General features: G+C 53.0%; 1 protein-coding gene across 5 annotated transcripts; it reads right to left on the bottom strand.

Annotated features, from left to right (window-relative positions):
• Positions 1–1,916: 1,916 nt before the first annotated feature.
• On the bottom strand, positions 1,917–12,294 carry DENND6B (DENN domain containing 6B). 5 transcript variants are annotated; one of them, XM_043563088.1, is made up of 20 exons: positions 11,928–12,271; positions 7,688–7,726; positions 7,572–7,614; positions 6,980–7,092; positions 6,378–6,458; positions 5,628–5,733; positions 5,429–5,508; positions 5,280–5,342; positions 5,003–5,058; positions 4,393–4,515; positions 4,195–4,290; positions 4,002–4,096; positions 3,790–3,855; positions 3,411–3,475; positions 3,233–3,322; positions 3,104–3,157; positions 2,666–2,775; positions 2,463–2,565; positions 2,287–2,361; positions 1,917–2,206 (listed from the first exon to the last, which is right to left on the bottom strand). In XM_043563088.1, exons 1-20 carry the CDS (start codon positions 12,087–12,089, stop codon positions 2,084–2,086), a joined length of 1,743 nt encoding a protein of 580 aa, XP_043419023.1. In that variant the 5' UTR covers positions 12,090–12,271; the 3' UTR covers positions 1,917–2,083. The 5 variants fall into 5 exon arrangements, with proteins under 5 accessions (XP_043419023.1, XP_043419022.1, XP_043419026.1 ...); XM_043563087.1 differs by having other exon boundaries at positions 2,287–2,364; positions 11,928–12,211; XM_043563091.1 differs by lacking the exon at positions 7,688–7,726 and having other exon boundaries at positions 11,928–12,294.
• Between the last annotated feature and the right edge of the window lie 12,758 nt (positions 12,295–25,052).

The following is a 25,052-nucleotide window of genomic DNA, read 5'->3' on the forward strand; positions in this document are numbered from 1 at the left end:
GCTGGGGGGTGATGACCGTCCTTCCTGTCCCTGGTGTGGCTGACTGGCGTCCCCACAGCCACCACACACAGCCTTCCAACCTCAAGAGCCCTCGCTGACCAACCAAAACACCCCAGAGACCCCCCCCCCCCACCAAGGCTGTACTGTGCCCAGAGGTCAGGCTACAAGGAAGAGGGACCCCCTTCGTGGCTCCAGGAGAGATGCGTCCTCACACCTCCACACTTCAGCCTTGGACTCTCCGCCCTGGGCTGCATCGCCCAGCCTTCCGGGAGTCCCTCCCCAGAGCTCCTGCCCACAGTGGTCCTTGGGATGAACTATGAGGGACAGCCACGGGGCCTCCACCACACGGGAGGGCTCAGGGAATTGGGAGAACCTGGTTGGGCCATCCGGGAGGTCACTGGGGGTTTTGAGAAGGCCCCTCCCAGCCCCTTCCCTACAGCCTGTGCTTCCCCGGCCCACAGCATGGCAAGCACAAGCTAGAGTGATGCTTGGAGCATACCCCTCACAGTTGGGGTCACAGCCGAGAGAGGGGCCCAGGTCAACTTCCCAAGCCACCCACACACCTTGAAGCCATGGCCCTCTGGGGGCCCAGGCCCAGGACTGGCCCTGTCCCTAGCTGGCACACTAGAGAGCCAGTCACAAAGAAGGTGTTGGTGTCTTTGCAGACCCCCTTGAACACCACATCCTGGATAAGGAGGCTTCCCCTCCAGGCTGACAGCCAGGGCAGGGAGGCCAGAGTGGCATTTGGGGCCAATGTAGGGCCTCTGACCCGCAGCTCCAGCCCAGTCCTGCAAAAGTGGATCTGTGCCTCCGCCCGGCTCTCTTCCGTTCTGCTTAATTCACAGCCGTGTCCTTGGACCCTGTGCCAGACTGGGCTCAGCTGCCTGCAGAATGGCGGCAGTGACAGGCTGTCCTAGGCCAGTCAGGGCTGCACAAGTCGACACCAACATTTCTGAGACCAGCGGCCACTGTCATCCGGTGACTCTGCCAAGCCCAGCACAGAAGGGGCGCAGTGGTCAGTGAGTACTCGATCTACAGGCACGCAGAAGGGGAACAGCTCGCCCAGCCCACGCCCACTCACCGTGCAGGGAGGTGGCCAAGGCCAGCCAGGCACCCACACAGCCTCACCTCTTGGATGAGGTCGGGAGGTCGGGAGACTTACCTGCCGGCCCACGGCGCTCGGTCCACACCTCACGCCCACCCACCCGCTGGCCGACAGCACCGTCACCTGCGCTAAGCCAGGGCAGCGCCGGGACCGGCCAGCACCGGGCATTGAAGGGCCCGGCACTCTACCGTGTCGCACCTCTGGGCCTTCTGTGCCTTGCCAAGCAGCCTGGTGCTCCGAGGCTGCGGCAGCAGGGCTCTGGCCGAGAGGACCCGGTGAGGCTTGAGTCCAGGACCCCTCATGCTGCACGTGGGGGTGGATGGACACAGGGGACATAGCTCGAGGGCCTGTCAGCCAGGAAGCAGCACTGGGCGGAGCAGAGAGGGTGCCCAGTCGGGTATGCCAAGAGTGATATCCAGGACGATGCCCCAGACCCTCCTGGCAGCCTCCCAGCAGACTACAGGGCAGAGCTCCACCCCTGCAAACAGGCCTTTGCCCATCCCAAGCCAGTGACCACAGCTAGGTATCCCCCTCCCCCACAGGATGGGTGGGTGGCTGCATGAGAAGAGGGGTCTGCCTAACAGCTGCCTCCTTCTGTCTCGGGCTGGGCAGCCTGGTGGGGCCGGAGGACAGGGCCTGCAGGGCTTGGGCAGGTGGGCACCACAGGGGGCGGGTAGCCATGTGCCCAGAGCAGTGAGGGCTCCCAGCCAGCTCCGCCTCCCAGCCCTCAGGCCCTGCAGAGGGCAGGTGGGACCCAGGGGGAGGTGAGGCTCTGGCCAGCATGTGATCCGCCAATAGTCAGGGGCCAGGCTGTGGTTCCAAATGCCACCTTTACTGCTGGAACAACAGTGGTGCTGACAGGAGGCCAAGGCTGGGGAGCAGCAGCAGGGAGCTCGCGCTTGGTTGGGACCACCTCTCACTGAGGATGAGGAAGCTGGGCCAGACCCAGATCCCTGGACCTTGCCCTTTGGCTCTGTCCTAGGGGGGGCACAGGACAGCCTGCAGGTCCTTGGGCAAAGAGCCGATGGCTGTCTCGATGTACAGCTGTGCCCGCTGAAGCGTCGCCTCCTTCACCGGGAGCTGGTGGCCTTGTGCCTGCACCTGCAGGGGCAGTGGTGGTCAGGGGCAGGTGACTCCACATCCGGCTGGCAGAGGCTGGACAGGGCCAGGAGGCATCTCACCAGCTTCTCCCGAAGCTTCAGGACTAGGTCCACGACCTCCACTTCAGACTTGTCCTTCATCCAGGTCTCAATGTTCTGCTGGGAATAAGACGGAGCCAGCCATCACCAGGGCCCGCCCCCTGCCCGGGGGCCTGCACACCCCCACTTCCTCCCCCAGCCCCAGCTCCCCCACTTACCGCCTCACAGATAGCTTCAAGGTGCAAGGCCTCCAGCTTATGGGCCATCTCTCTGTGCCGCTGCCGGTACCAGCCATCAAAGTGGGGGGACTTGAAAAACCGCCTGTGGGGGATGAGATACAGCAGCCGTGGACTGACTCTGGGTGAGGGCAGGGTCTACACCGACCACTGCAGGGGCCTCAGGCCACCTGCCATCCACCCACCTGTACAGACCCAGCCAGTCGCCCTTGAGAATGCAGGTGAGCTGGGGCCCTGCGTGCTCCAGGCTGCGCAGGAAGTCATCCTGGCGGAAGGGGCGGATCTGGGGAGGAGTCTGAGACAGGGACCTGGTGAGCGTGGGGAGGTGGGGGACGCAGCCTCACAGGCCCTGCACCTCGGCTGGCCAGGACCCTTCGCTGCCTTACTCCTCAGCCACGTGAGGACCCCCAGCCCCCACCCTTCCCAGGACAGATCCTAGGATGGCCCTTCTCAGAGAGGAGAGCCTCGAGCCCCTCCGGGGTGGGCCCCGTTCTTCTGTCCTCTGAGGGATGTCTGGCATGTGTGGGGACAGCCTGGAGCCCTGGGGGCTCCTGCATACCCATGACCTCCTCCCTCACCTTCCTTCCTCCCGGACCCTCCCCAGATGCCACCTGGACCCGAACCTTCCAAGGTGTGATGCTCTTCTTCAGGGGCATGAGGCTGGCCATGTAGTGCTCCTGGCAGGGAAGGGGAGGGGAGTGAACCAGGGCCGTGGCCCTCCGCTCCCCTCCCCCTCCTGCCCTGGGCCTCACCAGGGGGATGATGAAGCTGTGGGTGAGCTCTAGGAGGTGCCGCCTCAGCGATGCCGTCTGTGTGTCCCACGGCCTCTTCTTCTGCAGGCCCTAAGGGAGCGGGGGAGGTGTGGGCTCGAATCCAAGGCAGAGCTTCACACTTCCCCCCCCCCGAGCCCCCCCCCCCCCCAGCCTGTACCTTGAGCAGCCGCTTCAGCAGCGCCTTGTCTCGGTGGAGGTGGGCGGAGTAAGCCGTGTAGAGGCCTGGCAGGAGGGCAGAGCTGGCCCCATCCCCACTGCCCCCACCCCCTCCCAAGGGCGGGGGGGGGCACCCCCCACAGCCCCACCTCCTAGGGAGGGCAGAGCCGGGCTTCCCCCCACAGCCCCAACCCTTCGGGAGGGCAGAAGTGGCCCCCAGCCGAAGGGCCCCCTCCCACCCCCCACAGCCCTACCCCCTCTGGATGCACCTGCACATCTATTCCCCTCTCCAACCCTGTGAAGCAGAGAAGGCTCCCCGAGAACTCAGAGCCTACTGCCTGGGTTCTGGAGGAGAGGAGGGTCCCGCCAAGGGCACACACCTGGCTTGGTGTCCAGGGTCTTCAGCCTAGAGGGCTTTTTCAGCTTGACTTGCTTAGGAAGATCCCCTACGAAACACGGCGGTGGCTGGGCCTCAGTGCCGCTGCTCTGCCACTCACAGGCTCAGGGCCCTTGAGGCTCCTCTCTGGGTGGGCCTCTGAGCCCCTCACCCCACCTCCCCAGGTCCCCTGGGCAGAGGACAGGCCAGCCTCACCTGACATCTTGGGCTCCCCAACACGGAGGATGTGGGGCCAGTGCTGGAGTGTTTTGATAAAGAAAGGGTTTGTGACTCCCAGGACCACGTTTGGTCTAGAGAGAGGAGAGAAGAGAGAGAGAGAAGAGGCAGAGGCAGGCCCAGGGAGGTGGAACACGGCAGGCTGGGGACAGGGCACAGACGGGGGACTCACGGGGCCTGCGTGCGTGTGGTGAACTCCTTGAACTCGCTGTCATGGATGGTGAAATAGGGGCGGTAGTCACAGCAGAACTTGAGGGGCTGCAGGCAGCTGTGGGGCGGCGGGGGGGGTGGGAAGCGTGGCAGGGCCAGTAAACACGGCAGGGGCCGGTCCAGTGCCCCGGCCAGCCCCGCCCTGTGCCGCCCGGCATACCTGATCAGAGCCAGCACCAGGTCGGAGGCCATGGCGGGTGAGGGCGCCAGGACCAGCAGGGGCTCCCCCAGGAGCATGAGCTCCCACAGAGTCTGCACGTGGGTCAGCACTGGCTGGAAACACCTGTGCGGGGCGGGGGCGGTCAGGGAAGCCCAGCGGGGACAGAGCCTGCCAGCCCTGACCCGCCCACACCTGGCACTGCCCTGGAGGGAAGGCAGTGAGGACATGAGGCCATGCCGAGGGGTGTCTAGGGTCGCCCCCCACTCCGCCGGCGTGCCTGCCTGGCCCTGCACTGCCTCTTGGGCAGGGCGGCTCAGTCTCCAAAGCCTGGCTCCCTCATAGACCTGCCTGGAGAGGAGTAGCCTCAGGCAGCGAGTATCTCCCAACACAGCTGCTCCCTCCCTGCACCTGACCTCTGGAACCTTCCTGCCCACCGTGCCCATCTCCTCTAGGTAGAGGCACCGGGACCCTGGGCTCTTCTGTATAATTGTCCCTCATGGAACCGGCCAAGGGTTCCTTCCTGATAGGCGGCCCCTGCCCTGCACAGGGTCTACCTCGGGGGACCCCTCCCCATGTATTCAGGTAGCAGGCGGCAGCCTGCCGGGCTCACCTGAACAGGTCCAGTTCGTGGACACTGGCAAGGACCACTGGGGTGGGCAGCAGACTCTGAGACGAGGGGCGGGCAGGGTGAGGCCGAGGGCAAGGCTGGCATCCCCAAAGCCGCAAGCAGCACCCCTCACCCCAGGAGAGCACTGGGGGCCGTGGCCCCTGCCCTGCACCCCCACCCCCACCCCCACAGGGCCCCTAACAAGTGGGGCGGGGAGGCCTGAGGAGGTGGGAGGTTTGAGGCAGGTGTGAGGCCCCGGGCCCAGGAGCGGCACCCCTACCTCATGGCTGCACTGCTTCGGAGGACTGTATTCTGGCTTGTCCACCCTGGACGGGATGCGAACCTGGGGGAACAAAAGGAACAGACGCCAGCTGGGAGTGGGTGTCCCCATGAACCTGCGGCCTTCCCAGCCCAGCCAGCCAGTCTCACCTGGAGGACTACTCCCATGACAGGCAGCTTCAGGGTCTGCCCAGGCGTGGGGGCGGGCCACTGGTCAATCTCACTGCACACTGTGGACACAGGTGGCCAGCGTCAGGAGCCTGCCCCAAGCAGCAGGTGCCTGTTGAAGCCACTGGGGGCCACGGCCAGGATGATGAAACCACTCTGGCAGGACCTGACAGCCACTCACCCGCTTCCAGGCACGGTGCCAGCCTGTCGAAGTACTCAGGGGCAATGAGGCCCAGCAGCGCCTGGAACAGCCGGACGAAGGGCAGGCGGGATACCAGCACCAGAGACTGCAGGGTGCGCCGGGCCGGTGAGATGGAATCCCAGCCACTCAGGAGTCTGCAGGGACCCCTGAGGCCTGGCTCAGCCAGAGTCTGCCCGGGGCAGTACATCCCACAAACCCCACACACACCTGTCCCCAGAAATGGCCCAACTTGGACCCCAGGCTTATTAGGAGAAAACCCAAAGCCTGCCTCTGACGAGACAGGGAAACCTCAGGCGACAGCAGAGTGGGGCTGGACCCTGGGCCTTCTCAGGAAAATGTACGTGGCCAAGATTTCTGGGGTGATCGTCCCAGGAGGCAAGCAGCTTTTGCTTATGGTGTCTGAGTTCAAGGTGGAAGTTCTCCTAATCTTGAAAGCGTGGCGAGGGCCCCTCCCCAGTCAGCAGCAAGGAGCAAGCAGCAGAGCCCATGCCCCAAAAGGCCAGCAGGAGAGCTGGGTACAGCGGCACCCATCCCCCACCCCTTGCCCCCTGGTGGGGCGGCCTATGTGGCCCAGGGCAGTGAGCTCTGCCCAGTGCCAAGTGGCTGGGGGCTGCAGGAGGAGTGGGCACTACTGGAAGGTCAGGACCCCCAGCCTGTTGGTCCATCTGTCCTGATGGCCACCAGCCCTGCCTTATAGCAGCACCACCCCCGAGCAGCCAGGTGGCTCACCTTCTGGAAGTAGCCCCTCTTCACGGAGCTGTCCTTCACCTGCCTGAAGTACACGTAACCAAAGTAGTGTGCCGGCTCCCTCTGGAAGGGGAGCAGTGTCAGCCAGGCTGAGCCCACTGCCCACGCTCCGTCCCGCCCACCCAACTCCCTGCCAAGGCTGCTACAGCTCTCCCCAGCCAGGAGAGTCCTGGGCTCAGAAGGTGGGTGACACCTCTGCAGAGAAGGTCCCTGCAAACACGGCGGTCCCTGCAGCTCCGGGGCCTGGGTGCACCGGAGGCTTACCTTGGCCTCCACACACTGGGCCACGCCCTGCCGCACACACAATGCACCGAAAAGCTCCAGGGACCCTGGAGAGTCCCCGGAAGAGTGAGCCTAACCCCAGCAGAGGCCAGGATGATGAAACAACTCTGGCAACTCCGGCAGGACTTGACAGCCAGAGGTGGGGGCGCCTGTGCTGCAGGCGCAGAGGGGCTGGTGGCGCTTGGAAAGCCTACTGGCTGGGCCTGGCCAGTGCCTGTCCTCCCACACAGAGCCCAGGTGCCCTAAAGGGGCTGCTCACACCAGCCCCACCCTGGCCTGTGGGGAGAGGCAGCCACACTCACTTGCAAGGACACGGGAGCCCCACTGTTGTAGTGTCTGTCTTCCGCATGCCAGGGGCTCCTCTGCCCACCACACTGCCGGATGCGGAAGCTGAACTGAGTGTCTCCGAGGCAGCCTGGGAAGGGAGGCAGCCCCCACCAGACTGTGTCAGGGTGGAACCAGAGACGAAAGCCCAGCTTGCCAGGAAGGCTGTGTCCTAATTCATGCCCCTGAGAGTTTCACAATAAACACAGCACACAGAAGCACCAGGGACAGCCCCAAAGCATCCGTGCTGTCAACTAGCACAGGTGGGATACTGGGACTCTGGTGTGGGGCCCAGTCAGCTTGCCTGGGACAGAAAAACAGGCCTGCCTGGACAAGAGCAAAGGCCAGGTCCCAGGTCCTGGTGGCTGCTGTGTTGAAGTAAAGGGCACCAGATCCGCCCATCCCTCTGCCCAGAGACCCTTCTTTCCACGAGAATCTGGGAACGTAACCACCACTGAGGCAGTGTAGAGAGGGGAGTGGGGCTGGTGGGGCTCTGGGACAGCCTCACCTCCCACCTCCTTCCTGTTTCCCGCCAGCCCCAGAGCTGACATCCCAGCTGGGGCTGCCTACCTGAGTGGGAGTCGGGAAAAGACAGGTAGCAGATGCTGCTTTTCTGAAACACAGGAAACCCGGTGAGGCCTGGCTCAGTGCAGGGCCACATCCGTTCCCAACAGGCCAGGACCCACCTCCTTGTCCGTGAGCCGGAAGTCACTGGGGTACACCAGCTGCAGGGACACAAGCACCGGGTAACATTGGCTGGGCAGGCAGTGCCACGCTGGTTGGCAGGAGTGTGTCCCTTGCCCCCTCCTCCTCTTCCCTGGGCTCCCTCCGGGCCCTTCTCAGCACAAGACCACACTATCCTTCCCCTGCCTTGGCCACCACACCTGGGCAAGCCCCCCAACTCCCTCCTCAGACCCCTCATGCAGACTGTGGTTGGCCCCCCTGCCTCCACCATCTCCAAGGTCTGCCCCCACGGCTTCAGAAGGTGGTTTTCAGAGCCCCCCGTGGCCTCCTCTTTCTTCTGGAGTGTGATTACATGGCCCTGCTTGCTGGCCCCTGCCCCTCCTGCTCTCCACCTCCTGAACCCCTCTACTCAGCCAGAGTCTTGGGCTGTACCATCCCCAGACTTGCTCCCCTAGACGGGACTTGTCAACCTCATCTCCTGGTTTCGATTCAGGTGTCATCCGAGACAGCAGCATCCCTGCCTGTCAACAGCACCTTGAGTGCTTTCACCCCAACCTCTGCCGTTCTGGGATCCAGGAGCTTCTGGCTTGTGCCCCACCTGGAGCGAGAGCCCCAGGAGAACACCGTGGACCCCAGCCATGTCAGAAGCAGGCCCTTAGTGATCTAGGAGGCAGGCCACGCCCCAGAGGGGCAGGGGGCTGACGCTTGGCTCTCAGGCTCAGCAACTCCATGCACAGGCCTGTGGCCAGAATGGGTTTCGTTGTCGGGGACCGAAATGGCAGGGAGCCCCACAGCCCTCACCCTCAGTGGGCCTCCAGGGGACTTCTGGGGAGCGGGCGTACCGTGGGCCTTGCTGCTGCCCTGGCTTGTGCTGTCAGGAAGAGGCAGTGCTGGGAGGCTACAATGGGCCAGGAGCCAAGGGCCTGTGTGCATGCGCCCCTTGCTCTGTCCCCCAAACTCTAACACTGAGGAGGAGTTGGGTTTAAGCTGAGATTTTTCCTGGGGTGTTCCCTGAGCCCCCAGAGCAAAGCGCCAGGTTCTGGGGTTTGCACTGTCGGAATGACGTAGCTTCTTGTCCTTTTATGCTCGGGCTTGCTGCTGTGCTCTCATTTTGTCTCCTCTGCTGCACACCAAGTGTCCTGAGGACAGGGACCATGTCCCAGATACTTTGGCCTCCTGGCCCCGGCAGGGACTATACCCTCACCAGATACAGTATTTATGACGTGTGTGAAAACACATGTTTGAGGGATAACAGAACAGGCAGGTTGTGTGGCAACTTCAAGGACATGTCAGCTAAGGAGGCAATAAGATCGAAGGGCATTTTGTCTATGGCACTGGACCCACAGAGGAACCTTGGGAGGGCTCGGAGGGGCAGGGCCACAGGACCACTCAGGCCAAGCCCTCATGTGTGTCAAGGCCAAGGAAAGGCAGGTGCCTGGCAGCTGGGGCAATGGACCCTCTGCACAGAGACCAGGGGTCTGACAGGAGTCTTGCAGCATCTAAGCAGGCCGCCTTGGCCTCTGCATCTATGTCCACGGACCCCACTGGAAAAATTGGTGAGAGCACACGTTTATGGCCTGGTGCAGTCTCTCCTGAGAATGGAGACCAGAGGGAAGGCCAAACTGAGCCACGCCTCGATGGGGGAAGAAGTGGAGTAGACCCTCAGAGAAAGGCAGGAAGCAAGGAGTCGTGCTGCCTGAGGACCCCATCCCCGTAGGCCCACGAGGGCCTTGTCCTCTCTGCCCGAGACAGTCAGCACAGCCGCTGCTCCTGGGACGCAGTCTTCCCCGAGGAAGACAGACGTGAAGTGTCCCTTGAGAAGGCCCAGGTGCCTCAGGACTCTGACGCCCAAGCTGTACCCTCACACACACACTGATGCTTCCAGAGGTTGTAACGCACACTGTCACGGCACGCACAGCAGAACCCACGCGGGAAGCCGGCTGCCTCCTCTCCGGCCAGGTATTAAGAAGGTTTGTAGGAGTGTCAACGATGCCACTCCTTTCACTACATTTTGTTTTGCAAAATATGGCTGTTTTCATGAAAATATTTATGTCAACACATACAGTATTTGTTTTTCATTTGGTTCTGTTTTTTACAATAGCTTAATAAGTATTTTAAAATTTTCTCAGTTTTAACTTCTGGTAAACGCTGAGAGGTGTCGCCAACACAAAAAACTTTTGGGGACCCTCGATGACTTTTGACTAGAAAGGGTCCTGAGACTGTGCAGGAGCTCTGTGCGGGAAGGACGTCAACACCACAGCGGAGAGGGGCTCTCTGGGCCTCCAGCCGAAGTTGGGCATCCAGGGCAGAGCCAGGCCCTCTCCGTGGCTGATCCGCATGTTCTCATCCCCCCCAACTAGGCCCTGCCTGCCTTCCTCTCAAGTGGGACTCCTGCCTCACCCACAGGCTTCAGTGCACCCATCTGCTTGGAACCCCCTCCCCGTATTGTGTGTCTGCGGGTGTCCTGTCCACTCACTGTCTGTGTCTCTAGCACAGAACGTGAACTCCGGGGGGCAGGGCCTTGTCTTCTCACTTAAGTCAGTGTTCCCCGTGTCCAGCCCCGGTGCTGCAGGGCCTGGCTGGCGGCAGCCACTTAGTACTTGGGTTTATCAGATGAGTGAGTGGACAACTCCTTGCCTTTGTTCTTGCTGGTTTTTTGAGGGAGGGGTTACCTAAAACAGCCCCTTCTCCCCTGCCTGGCTGCCTCCTTCTCACCCTCCAAGATTTGGCCAAGCCCTATGCCTTCCTCTGAGCTGCACTTGTCCATGGGTTTTCTGTGGGCCAGGAGCTCCTGGAAGGCAGCCTCTGGCTGTTCTGTCCACATCCCAGCGCCAAGCACAGAGCCGGGGGTGTTTCCGGTGCTCAGGCAGTCCAAGACATCCTCAAAAGCCGGAAGATGCAGCTGAAATGACCCCTGATCAAGAGGCAGACCTGATAAAGACTGTGGCTGCACTGATAAGAGTGACAGCCCGATTCCTGCAGAGACTTGATGATTTCGAGGGGCTCTGGGTCCCCAACATCCCCTCCCAGAGCTGTGTAGCCTCACCAAAGGCTCAGAAGCCCAGGCACACAGAGCCTTTAATGGTACTTGCTTAGAATTAGCTTTCTAAATGGTTAAGTTCTAGAAAAACTTACGTAAGAACGCCTTTTCTTGTGATTTTATGGGGAACAATTTGGGCAACAGCATGAGTGTGGGCTCTGTAACACTGGGCAGATCCTCACCTCACCTCTGTGCTCAGGTCCCTCGGTCAAATGGGGCTATTACAGTAATGCCTGCCTGGTGGGGGTGGGGTCTCCACAGAGACCTGGGCACTGCACTGGGATCCAAAAAGGTCTCAGGAAGGGCAGGCCCTTTGTGTTTAGAAGACTCGGGTTCCCCGCAGGCTCTCGGAATTCAGCAAAGGCTGAGAAAACATGCCTTCACTGGCTTCCCCAAGGATGGCTGCTGAGCCTCATCTTGGCAACTACCTGTCAGGCTCTCTGACAACCTGGCGACGCCCCTGCACTGCTCAGCTCCCTGGTGTGGGTCACCGCTTTCAGAGCAGAGAAATGACCATTGTGACAGGCCTGCGGAAGACCTCCCTTCCCCGAGAAGACCACATTTTCATCTATAGGTGGAGGAAGAGAAGCTGTTTGAGGTGGGGGGGAGGGGGGTACAGGCAGTGGGGACACCCAGGCCCGGTGAGGTGGGTGCGGCTGGCAGACAGAAAGATGACTAGTGTGGTTGCAACGTGACTCCAAGGGGTCCGGGTCTGACTGTAAGCGAACAAGGAGGTGTGGACGGATTTCAAGCAGGAGAAGCCACAAAGGTTGGACTTTGAAGGACAATTAGAAGGGGGTGACGGCAACAGAGGCAACGCACTTCAAATCCTTGTTGGCCCCTGGGATTCTGGCTGGAACAAATGGGGAGGGAAGGTATCAGGGCTAGTGGTGGAAAGGGGAAAGACGGGACAGATTTTTATGGGAAAGATCCTTGGTTTCCCCAAGTGCGGGGCCCCTCTCTCCTGCACCGCAATGGGAAGTCTTGGCAATTTGCCTTTTTTTTTTTTTTTTTCTGCTTTTGCCGGGAGCGGGGGTGGGGCACCTTCCAGGAGGTGACAGGTGTGGGGCTTCAGAAGAGGAAGAGGCAGTACCTCTCGCGCGGGCAGTGCTCAGGCCGCCTGGGGGCGATGGCCGGGCCCTAGTCGGCCGGCGGCGACAGAGGAAGGCCCGCCCCGCCGCCCGGCCCCCCGCCCCGCTCACCTCCAGCGCCTGGCCTAGCTCCAGGTCGAAGGTGACCACGCACACGCACTCCAGCCAGGCCGAGAAGCGCGCCCAGGGCGCCGCCGCAGCCCGCGCTCCAGGGGACGCCTCGCCCAAGCGGCCGCGAGCCCGGCGAGGCCCAGCGCCCGACAGCGAGTCCATGGCGGCCGGGACTGCGCCTGCACAGCGTTGCCGGGGGAACGGCTCAGAGACGTTGCCGGGGGAACTACTCGAAGGCGGCGGCCTGGGCGCAGGAAGGGAGAGCGCCGCAGAGCAGTCGAGCGGCCGCCGCGGGCTAGAGGGGCCCTGCCGCTGCCTCCGCACCCTGGCGGCCGGAGGAGCGTCGTGTGGCGGGGCGACGCCGAGTCCACCAGCGAGAAGGGCCCGCGCGGGCCAGAGCGGCCCTAGCCAGGAGGAGGAACTTCCGGGGAGGGCTGTAGAGCCGGGAGAGACTCGGGGAAGACTGCCCAGGCTGGGGTCGGGGCTTCCGGGGGCGCCGCGGTTTCCGGGGGCGCTGCCAGGGCGCTGCGGGAGCTGGAGGGGGGTGTGGGGCGGGGGCCTACGCGGCCGGCGTTCACGTCCAAATTGCGTAGTTGCTGACTACCTACCACCCGTCGGACACGAATTCCAGTCTAGTTGTAACATTCTCTAGAGATTCCTGGTCTCCTCCCTGGGGTCGCCTCGAGGTGTGGGGTCCTGCAGAGGTGTCACGTCCTGGCTTTGCGTCCGGACACTGGAGCATAGCTGTTACCTATGCGTGCAGACTGCGCCCACGCCCGTGTCTATGGCCTCTAGGGTCCGGCGCTCCCAAATATTTCTGTAACCCTCGTGGGCTACCTTGCACGCTCACTCAGGCCTGTCTGTCGAAACCAGATAACGCCTGTAACATGTAATTCGAGCCACCTGTGCCTTTTCATTTTCTGCCACGGGGGAGAAGTGAGGTTGAGCGGGCAGGTCGCCTCTCCCTCTCTGGCCTCCCGTGTCCCTCTGGCGTCCCCTGTTGGCCGAGACTTGCCTGCAGAAATGTGGCCTCCTGAAATGTGGCTGCAGAGTCCCCTCACCCAAGGGCGAGTTTGGAGTAAGGACAATAACTGATAAGACAGGCCGTGTATATTCGAGTTGTATGAAAATCCGCTCCAAAGTTAGGCTAAGCTAGACTAGGCTGGAGTAACAACCTCCAAGTCCCCAGTGGCTTTTTCACGCGTGCCTGGACTGGTGGGAGAGCTGGGGGGCTCTCCTTCATTAAACCCCCGGAATACATGCCTCTGAGGTCACCGGCAGCGGAAAAGAGATTGATGAGGCCCATTAGTTGTTAACCACCTTGGTCAACAAGTGACGTGTGCATCATTTTATTCACAGTCCCAGGGCCAAAGTTAGTCACATGGATACAACCTAACTGCAGGGAAAATGAAGGACAGGGCTACTTGATGAGCCACACAATTATCCTTTACAATTATCATGTGTCATTGAGTTTAAGATGCTATTTTATAAGTCATCAAGATAAACTGCTATTTACACAGTGATGTGCAATCAAATGTTTTCAAACATTCTATTATGAAATATTCAAAAATACATAAAAGATAGATGAACTGTACAAAGACCATCCTCTTACCTACAACCTAGAATATACATCAATAGTTAATATTTTCTTATATCCGTTTTATCCTATATCTACATTTGTCCTTTCCTGTCCCCATCCATCAATGCATCTTATTTTTACTTTTACTTATTTATTAAATTTTTTTTAATCTTTATTTACTTTTTGAGAGAGAGAGAGACCGAGAGTGCGAGCAGAGGAGGAACAGAGAGAGAGAGAGGGAGACACAGAATCTGAAGCAGGCTCTAGGCTCTGAGCTGTCAGCACAAAGCCCTACGTGGGGCTTGAACTCATGAACCATGAGATCATGACCTGAGCCGAAGTCAGACGCTTAACCAACTGAGCCACCAGGTGCCCCATATTTTTACTTTTATTTTTTTTTCAATATATGAAATTTATTGTCAAATTGGTTTCCATACAACACCCAGTGCTCATCCCAAAAGGTGCCCTCCTCAATACCCATCACCCACCCTCCCCTCCCTCCCACCCCCCATCAACCCTCAGTTTGTTCTCAGTTTTTAACAGTCTCTTATGCTTTGGCTATCTCCCACTCTAACCTCTTTTTTTTTTTTCCTTCCCCTCCCCCATGGGTTTCTGCTAAGTTTCTCAAGAGCCACATAAGAGGGAAACCATACGGTATCTGTCTTTCTCTGTATGGCTTATTTCACTTAGCATCACACTCTCCAGTTCCATTCACGTTGCTACAAAAGGCCATATTTCATTCTTTCTCATTGCCACGTAGTATTCTATTGTGTATATAAACCACAATTTCTTTATCCATTCATCAGTTGATGGACATTTAGGCTTTTTCCACAATGTGGCTATTGTTGAGAGTGCTGCTATAAACATTGGGGTACAAGTGCCCCTATGCATCAGTACTCCTGTATCCCTTGGGTAAATTCCTAGCAGTGCTATTGCTGGGTCATAGGGTAGGTCTATTTTTAATTTTCTGAGGATCCTCCACACTGCTTTCCAGAGTGGCTGCACCAATTTGCATTCCCACCAACAGTGCAAGAGGGTTCCCATTTCTCCACATCCTCTCCAGCATCTATAGTCTCCTGATTTGTTCATTTTGGCCACTCTGACTGGCGTGAGGTGATATCTGAGTGTGGTTTTGATTTGTATTTCCCTGATGAGGAGCGACGTTGAACATCTTTTTATGTGCCTGTTGGCCATCCGGATGTCTTCTTTAGAGAAGTGTCTATTCATGTTTTCTGCCCATTTCTTCACTGGATTATTTGTTTTTCGGGTGTGGAGTTTGGTGAGCTCTTTATAGATTTTGGATACTAGCCCTTTGTCTGATATGTCATTTGCAAATATATTTTCCCATTCCGTTGGTTGCCTTTTAGTTTTGTTGGTTGTTTCCTTTGCTGTGCAGAAGCTTTTCATCTTCATAAGGTCCCAGTAATTCATTTTTGCTTTTAATTCCCTTGCCTTTGGGGATGTGTCGAGTAAGAGATTGCTACGGCTGAGGTCAGAGAGGTCTTTTCCTGCTTTCTCCTCTAGGGTTTTGATGGCTTAACCGACTGAGCCACCAGGTGCCCCATATTTTTACTTTTAAAAGACAGTTATAGACATCAATGCCTTCACCCCTAAATACTTCAGTATGTGTATTATTAACTAGTAATCTTTAGGTTTTTTTTCTTTTGGGGGAGAAAATGTATATATAATGAAATACATGAATCTTAGATGGGCAGAACCAGTAACCCAAAGAACTAGCGAGATACAGAAGGAATATTACCATCACCTCAGTTCCCGCATGACTCTTTCCAGTCACTCTGAACAACCACTCTCCATTATTCTGATTCTTTGCACCATGAGTGACCCTGTTCTAGAACTTCATAAAAATGGAATCATACAGTATGAAATTTTGTGTGTCTGGCTTCCTTCACTCACCATGTTTTTGAGATTCATCAATTTTGTGGTATATTTCATGAGCTCACCCCTTCTTACTGCTGTGTATGCTTCTATTTTGTGAATATGCCACAGTTTGTTTATTCATTATCCTGCTGATGGACAGCCGGTCTCTTTCCAGTTTTTGGTTGTGATAAATGAAACTGCTGTGAAGATCCCTGTACAAGATATTTTGTGGAAGTACATTTTCATTTCTCCCAGCTGAATACCTAGGAACTGAATTGCTAAGTCATAGCATAGTCACAAAGATTTTTATTTACCTTTTCGTTTTTAATTTTTAGAGACAGGAAGAGCATGGGAGAAAGGAGCAGAGGGAGAGAGAGAGAATCTCAATCAGCCTTCATGCTCAGCACAACCCCTGATGTGGGACTTGATCCCACCATACTGGGATCATGACCTGAACCAAAACCAAGCATCAGAAGCTCAACCCAGGTGCCCCTGTTTACCTTTTTAAAGAAACAGCCAGAACTTTTCCAAAATCAACCGTATATTTTTAAAATTCAACAACAATGTCTTCCTGTTTGGTGCATATCCTTGCCAACATCTGATATTATCAGTCTTCTAAATTTTAGTCAGTCTAGTGGGTGGGTAGTGATATCTAATTGTGGTTTTAATTTGAATGTCTCTGATAATGGTGTTGAGCATTTTTTTCATGTGCTTATTGCCTGTCATCAATTGTAAGATGTATTTTGATTTCAGGTGTTATATTGTGAAAAAAGTGCATTTTTTAAAATGTTTATTTTTGAGAGAGATAGAGAATGCAAGCAGGGGAGGGGGAGAGGGAAGGGGACAGAGCACCCCAAGCGGGCTCTGCACTGGAATCAGTGAGCCCGATGTGGGGCTTAAACCCACGAACCTCGAGATCATGACCTGAGCCAAAGTCAGACGCTGAACCAACTGAGCCACCCAGGTGCCCCCCAAAATGTGTATTTTACAATCAATGAAATATGGTACTTCAAAAAAGTCCCTCTGTGCCGGTTCACAGCCAATCCCCACTCGCTTTTCAGGTCCAGAGGTCCAGGTACCTACTGATCTGCATTTTTTCTCTGCAAATTGACGTTTTCTTAAAATTTCTATATAAATGCAACATACCATGTAGCAGGCTGAATCGTTACCCTCAAAGATGTTCATATTCTAACCCTTGGAACCTGTGAATATTTTACCTTACATGAGGTAGAAGGGACTCTCCAAGTGTGTTTAAATTAAGGATCTTGAGGGGTGCCTGGGTGGCTCAGTCGGTTGAGCAACCAACTGTGGCTCAGGTCATGATCTTGCGGTTCCTGGGTTCGAGCCCCCAGTTGGGCTCTGTGCTGACAGCTCAGAGCCTGGAGCCTGTTTCCGATCCTCCCTCTCTGTTCCTCCCCCACTTGTGCGCGCATGCGCTCTCTCTGTCTCTCTCTGTCTCTCTCTCCCTGTCTCTCAAAAATAAATAAACCTTTAAAAATTAATTAAGGGTCTTGAGATAGGGAGGTTGTCCTGGATTACCTAAGTGGACCCATTGTAAGAGTCCTTTTATTTTTTTATTAAAAAATTTTTTTGGATGTTTTTATTTATTTTTGAGACAGAGAGAGACAGAGCATGAGCAGGGGAGGGGCAGAGAGGGAAGGAGACACAGAATCCAAGGTAGGCTCTAGGCTCCAGGTTGTCAGCGCAGAGCCCAATGTGGGGCTGGAGCTCACAGATTGTGAGATCATGACCTAAGCTGACGTCGGACGCTTAACCCACTGAACCACCCAGGCACCCCTGTAAGAGTCCTTTTAAGGGAAGCAAGAGGATCTGAGTCAGAGAAGGCAATGTGATGAGAGAGAGAAATTGGAAAATGCCTCACTGCTGGCTTTAAAGATAGAAGAAGGTAGGGGCACCAAGGTGGCTCAGTCAGTTAAGCCACTGACTTCGGCTCAGGTCATGATCTCATAGTTCATGAGTTCGAGCCCTGCATTGGGCCCTGCACTGACAGCTTGGGGCCTGCTTTGGATTCTCTGTCTCCCTCTCACGTGCTCTCTCTTTCTCTCAAAAGTAAATAAATAAACAACAACAACAAAAAAAGACAGAGGAAGGGACCATGAGTCAAGGAATGTAGGCAGCTTCTAGAAGCTGAAACATTCAAGGAAACAGATTCTCCCCTAGAGCCTCCAGAAGGAACACAGTACGGCTGACACCTTGATTTAAGCCTCATTTCAGACGCATTTCAAGTTTCTGACTTCCAGAACTGTAAGATAGTAAATATGTGTGGTTTCAAGCCACTAAGTTTGTGGCGATTTGTTACAGCAGCAATGACAAACGAATCCATATAATATGTAGTCTTTTCTGTCTGGTTTCTTGCACTTAACATCATATTTTTGGGGTCTATCCATGTCATTGCCTGTATCAGCCGTTTGTTCCTTCTTATGAATAATGTTCCATTATCTGGATATATGGCATCTGTCAGTCCACTCAACACTTGATGGACATTTGGATCGTTTCCCATTTTTGCCTGTTGTAAGTAATGCTACTGTGTGCATTTGTGTAAAAATCTTTGTGTGGACACACCCTTAGGTAAATGCCTAGAAGGGAAAATATTGGGATGTATGGCTATGTTTAACTTTTATTTATTTATTTATTTTCAACGTTTATTTATTTTTGGGACAGAGAGAGACAGAGCATGAACGGGGGAGGGGCAGAGAGAGAGGGAAACACAGAATCAGAAACAGGCTCCAGGCTCTGAGCCATCAGCCCAGAGCCCGACGCGGGGCTCGAACTCACGGACTGTGAGATCGTGACCTGGCTGAAGTCGATGCTTAACTGACTGCGCCACCCAGGCGCCCCCATGTTTAACTTTTAAAGAAACTGTCAAACTGCTTTCCCAAGTGATTATACAACACTCAACCAACTGAGCCACCCAGTTGGTCTCTGTCTCTCTCTGTCTTAAAATAAATAAAAAAGGTTAAAAAAATTTTTTTTAATAAATAAATAAATAAATAAATAAATAAATAAATAAAAAGTTGTTTTTGGGAATGCAAGGTGGTGCAGCTACTCTGGAGAACAATATGGAAGTTTCTCAAAAAATTAAAAATAGAACTACCCTATGACCCAGCAATTGCACTACAGGGTATTTATCCAAGGGATACAGGTGTGCTGTTTCGAAGGGGCACATGCACCTCCATGATTATAGCAGCGCTATCAACAGTAGCCAAAGTATGGAAAGAGCCCACATGTCCATCGATGGATGTATGGATAAAGAAGATGTGGTATATATACGCAATGGAGTATTACTCGGCAATCAAAAAGAATGAAATCTTGCCATTTGCAACTACATGGATAGAACTGGAGGGTATTATGCTAAGTGAAATTAGTCAGAGAAAGACAAAAATCATATGACTTCACCCCTATGAGGACTTTAAGAGACAAAACAGATGAACATAAGGGAAGGGAAACAAAAATAATATAAATACAGGGAGGGGGACAAAGCATAAGAGACTCATAAATATGGAGAACAAACAGAGGGTTACTGGTGGGGGTATGGGAGGGGGGATGGGCTAAATGAGTAAGGGGCATTAAGGAATCTACTCCTGAAATCATTGCTGCACTGTATGCTAACTAATTTGGATGTAAATTAAAATATACATATATATATATATACATACATATAAATTTTGTTTTAATGTTTATTTATTTTTGAACAGAGAGACAGAGCATAAGCAGGGGAGGACAGAATCCGAAACAGGTTCCAGGCTCTGAGCTGTCAGCACACAGCCCGATGCGGGGCTGGAACTCATGAACCATGAGATCATAACCTGAGCTGAAGTCAGACACTCAACCAACTGGGCCACCCAGGCACCCCAAAGAAATCTTTTCTTAATCCAAGGTCCTTACCCAAATAGTTTCTCCCATGTTTCTTCTAAAAGTATTTCACCTCTCACATTGAGGTCTGTGATTCATTAATTTTTGCGTATGGGTAAAGTAAGGATTTAACTTTTTAAAAAAAATGTTTTATTTATTTTTTGAGAGAGAGAGAGAGAGAGAGAGAGAGAGAGAGAGAGAGAGAGAGTGTGTGTATGAGCGAGGAAGGGGCAAGGAGAGAGGGGAACAGAGGATCCAAGAAGGGGGCTCCGTGCTGACAGGGTGAGAGCAGCAAGCCGGATGTAGGGCTTGAACTCACAAACTGTGAGATCATGACATAAGCCAAAGTCGGACACTCAAGCAGCTGAGTCCCCCATTCCCCCCAACTTTTTTTTGGCTTATAATAACCACTGTTTCCATGATCATTTGTTAAAAAGATATTGCTTCCCTATTGAATTGACTTAATGAAAGATCACATTTGTGAGAGTTTATTTTTTGACTTTCTATTCTGTTCCATTGATCTATATGCCTATCCTTATGCCAATTCTATACTTTCTTGACTATTTTAGCTTTATAGTTAAAAATAGTAGTGTAAGTTGTTCAACTTTGTTCTTTTTCAAAATTGTTTTGGTTATCTTGATCCTTTGCATTTCTATATAAATTTTAGTATTAGCTTGTCAATTTCTACAAAAAAAGAAAAACAAAAAAACAAAACAAAACCACCTACTGAAATTTTCCCAGGTATTGCATTGAACCTATAGATCAGTTTGGGGAGAACTGGCATCTTAATATTAGTCTTCTAACCATGACATGGCCGTGACACGTCACTCCATTTATTCAGGTCTTCTTTAACTTATTTTAGCAATTTTTTAAGGTTATTTATTTATTTTGAAAGGGGGGGAGGGGCAGAGAGAGAGAGGAGAGAGAGAGAGAATCCTAAGCAGGCTCCGCATTGTCAGTATGGAGCCCAGAGTAAGGCTTGATCCTAGGAAACGTGAGATCATGACCTGAGCTGAATCAAGAGCCAGATGCTTAACTGACTGAGCCAGCCAGGCCCCCTTAGCAATGTTTTTATTGGTTGAGAATTGCAGAAACACATCAGGTTTGACAATTTGCCAGGAGGGCTCATAGGATTCAGCAGCACATAGTCATTCTATATTGTTACATTATATCATTATCATAGTAAAGGGATACAAAATAAAATCAGCAAAGAGAAAAGGCTCTCGGGGGGGGGGGGGGAAAAGTTTGGGGGAGACCAGCCTCCAGCTTCCAGGGCCCTCTCTCAATGGAGTCACACAAGAGGCATTTAATTGTCTCCATGAGCGGTGACAAGAGTGTGTGAAATGTTGGCAACCAGGGAAGCTCATTAGAGACTTTTATCCTCTCATCTGGAGTTTATATTTCTTTTCTAAGGCTGCTGTAACAAATTGATACAAACTAGGTGGCTTTAAACAACAGAAATTTATTGTCTTACAGTTTGGTAGGCAGAAGTCAGAAATCAACGTGTCAGCTGGTTTGGTTCCTTCTGGAGACCGTGAGAAAGAGCGTGTTCCAGGCCTCTCTGCTAACTGCCGATTGCTACGTGCAAATCTGATTGGCTTGTAGATGTATCATCCTAATCTCTGTCTTTATGTCACTTTGTCCTCTGTGTCTTCTCTCTTTTCCTGAGAAGGACACTCGTCGTTGGATTTAGGACACACACCCCCATCTTGAAGCAAGGATGATCTATCTCAAGATTCTTAACTTCATTACATCTGCAAAGACCCTATTTCCACAGACCACAGTGACAGGTTTTCAGTGAATATATCTTTAGGGAGAGAGGCACCATTCAACGCATGACAGGGCTGGTCAGGTAGGCAGTCTCCGTCTGGTGCCTGCCCAAATTCCAGACACCCAGAAAGAAAATGGGTGTTCAGTATAAATCATATTGCTTTTTTTTTTTTAATGTTTATTTACTTTGTGAGAGAGAGAGAGAGAGAGAGAATGCAAGCAGGGGAGGGGCAGAGAGAGAGGGAGACACAGAATCCGAAGCAGGCTCCAGGCTCCGAGCTGTCAGCACAGAGCCCAACGTGGGGCTCGAACCCACAAGCTGAGAGATCGTGACCCAAGCCGAAGTCAGATACCCAACCGACTGAGCCACCCAGGCACCCCTGCTCTTAATCCCCATCATCTAGTTCACCCATTCCCCATCCACTTCTCCTGTGAATGGAGTTTTTTCTTAAAAAATTTCAGATTGCTTGTTGCTGGTATATAGAAATATAACTCTTACTTATACATTGATATTGTATTCTCTGACCTTGTTAAACTAGCTTATTATTTCTAGCAGGGTGGTTCTTTTTGTAGATTCCTCATGATTTTTGTTTTTTAAAGTTTTTTTTAATTTATCGATTTTGAGAGAGAGAGAGAGAGCAAGAGCAAGAGAGAGTGTGAGAGTGGGGAAGGGGCAGAGAGAGAGGGAGAGAGAATCCCAAGCAGGTTCTGAGCTGTCAGCACAGAGCCTGAGGAGGGGCTTGATCCCAGGAACTGTGAGATCATGACCTGAACTGAAATCAGGAGTTGGACGCTTAACTGACTGAGCCACCCAGGCGGCCCTCCTTATGTTTTTTTTTTTAAGTTTAATTATTCATTTTTGAGGCAGAGAGGGAGAGAGACAGCGTGTGCATGCACAAGTGGGGAAGGGCAGAGAGAGAGGAAGAGAGAAAGAATCTCAAGTGGGCTCAGTGGTGCTGACAGCACAGAGCCTGATGCACGACTCAAACCCACAAACCGTGAGATCATGACCTGAGCCAAAGGTGGACGCTTATGACTGAGCCACCCGGGCGCCCCCTCCTTATGATTTTTAAGCAGATAATCACATCTTCTGTGAATAAAGATGATTTTGCTTCCTCCTTTCTAATCTGCGTTTATTTTTTTTTCTTGCCTTATTGACTAGCTAGAACCTTTCGTACAATGTAGAATCATTGCAAATATTTCTCCTGTTCCTCAGTGTCCCTTCACCTTCCAGTGTCCCATTCCACGTATGTTATACCTTTTGTGGTTGTCCCGTAGCCCTTGGATGTTCTGTTTTGTGTAGTCTTTCTCTTTGTTTTTTCGGTTTCCAAGGATGCTTCTGACACATCCTCTAGCCCAGAGATTCTTTGCTCAGCCATGTCCAGTCTACTAGGACCACAAGAGGGATTCTCCACTCCCGCCACAGTGTGTTTTCTCTGACATTTGTTGTTGTTCTTTCTCAGGACTCCCGTCGCTCCGCTTACACCGCCCGCCCGTTCCTGCACGCGGCCGCCTTCACCTATTAGAGCCCTTAGGGTATTGGTCACAGTGTTTCATGGTCTCCCTCTGACCGTCCCAACATCCCTGCCACGTCTGCTTCTGTCTCTTCAAATTGTGTTTTTTGCCTTTGGATCGTGTAATTTGCCTTGGAAATTTTTCTTGATAGGCAGACATGATGTGCTGGGTCAAGTCGGCTTTTAGTAACGTGGTGGTGAGGTGTGGGGGGAGAGGAAGAATTCTAGTCCTGTGATTAGGCCTCAGTCTTCCGTGAGCCTGTGCCTCTGGACTGTCGGTGCTCCTCAGGGTTTTGTTTGTTTGTTTTCCTCTCCTTTAAGCTGGGACAGGTGTCCAGAGGGGCTGGAGGTGGGTATTTCCCTTCCCTGAGGAAAGTGAGGTTCTGGTTAAGTGGTTTTCCTTGAGGTCAGGCCTTGGTGAGCAGAGCGACCGAAGGGCTCTTTTCCCTCCCCTGCAGGAAGCATCAGGGGCCTTTTCTCAGGTGTTTACTGTGGGAACCTGGCCAAGGTCCTGGGGATCAACCCCACAACGTGGTGGGACCCCGATAACTGGATCTCCCGAGGTTTTGAACTCTGAGTTGTGCACTCGGAGCCTCCGGAGATCCATCAGTCACAGCTCCCGCGGCGGCTCCCGTTTGTGAGTCTTCACTCTGGGCCACGATGGCTGGGCTTTACCTGTTCTCTGTCATCTCAGGAGCAGGGCTTTGCTGTGTCCCGCTTCTCTTAGAGATCCAAGAAGAGCTGCTTTTTCCTTCTGTTCAGCTTTTTACCTGTTAGGATGAATGGTAACTTCCAAGCTCCCAACATGCAGTCCTAGAAGGTAGAATTGAAGTGGCAAAAGCAGACAATCTTGTCTTGTTTTCAGTCTTAGTGGAAGGCTGTTAAACATTTCACCATTAAGTTTGATATTATAGATTTTTCCGAATGTATTTGATGAACTTGAGGAGTTGCCTATCCATCCCCAGTTGGTTCAGAGTAGTTATTATGATTGGTATTAACTTTAGTCAAATGCCTTTTCTGCAGCTATTGTGACAATCCTGTGATTTTTGTCCTCTGTTCTCTCAATAGTGTGTATTGCAGTGACTGAGTTTTGTTGCTAAACCAACTTTGCATGCCAATGGGATAAGCCCCATTGATCTTGGTAGGTAACACTTTTTACTTGCTGCTGAACTTGGTTCTTCATTCATTCCTGTTGATTTGAGTGATCATCTTATGTCATGTCCATTCAGCTTGAAGAACTCCCTTTAGTATTTCTGATAAGGCAGATCTGTCAGTAATGGATATTCTTTTTCTTTTCTTTTCTTTTCTTTTCTTTTCTTTTCTTTTCTTTTCTTTTCTTTTCTTTTCCTTATTCATTTTGAGGGAGAGACAGTGTGAGCTGGGAGGAGCAGAGAGAGAGAGAGAATCCCAAGCAGCTGAGAGTGCAGAGCCGGATGTGGGGCTTGATCTCATGACCCTGGGATCGCGACTTGAGCCAAAATCAAGAGTCAGACGCTCAACCGAGCCACCCGGGTGCCCTAAGAGTTTATTTTTAAGTAATCTCCACACCCAACGTGGGGCTTGACCTCACAACCCTGAGATTCTGCCGAGTGAGCCAGCTGAGTGTCCCTAGGCAGCACTCATTTACACAAGTTTTCCCTTTTCCAATTTATTGGCGAGTAATTTTGCACTTGGTGTTCTTAGTGATAGAATTTACTTTAGTTGATCCTTCTGTGTCAGAAATACTGAAATCAGCTTGGCTCTGTTTTAGCTGTGTTGTATACACCATAAGGCAGTTTAGAAGAGAAGTCTGTTGAACAGCCATACATGTCAACCATGTCTTGTAAGCAGTTACAGAAACAGGGCTTGTGGTAACTTTACGTATTTTCTCTTTGACTGTTACAGTGTTTATTTGCATATACTAATCATTTTCTTCTTTCTCCTTTCCATTCTTTTAAATATACAAGTTTTCAGAGGTTAGCTTTATTATTTAGCTTTAATGTAAGAGCATGAGAGAATGCTCAAAGGGACAATGGCACAATTTGAGGAGTAATGAATGAAGCCAATCATAGATACAGGGACTTGCGCTCATTTGCAATGCTTATATCAGCTCTATCCCTGGGCAACCCAGGAACGTCTCTGTTACCCACCGGGCTGCGGCCACACACCCCACCAACACAGAATGAATTCCCACCTTCGGGAGGGGACCCCCTTCAAGTTATGTCCTTTCTTGAATATGGAGTCCTCTTTACTCTTTTACGATAATCCCTTGCTATCAATAATTTTATACCAAGCTTTCTCTGTTGAAGTCATTGTGTGGTTTCCGTCCGGTTATTGGACCATGACTATTGGTACAAGGCAGAAAAAAACAACAGGGGAAAGAGGCTTTGAAGTGTGCATGTGTGCATGCAGGCTTCAGCTGTGAAATAGAGAGGTCAGCGAAGCCCTCACTGAGAAGGGGCTGAATGAGTAAGATCTAGGAGGGAAGTTAGTAGGCACAGCAGTAACTAGAGGAAGGACACGTGCAAGTGG

This window comes from Prionailurus bengalensis, chromosome B4 (assembly GCF_016509475.1).
Source record: "Prionailurus bengalensis isolate Pbe53 chromosome B4, Fcat_Pben_1.1_paternal_pri, whole genome shotgun sequence".
In the NCBI taxonomy this organism is placed as follows: Eukaryota; Metazoa; Chordata; class Mammalia; order Carnivora; family Felidae; genus Prionailurus; species Prionailurus bengalensis.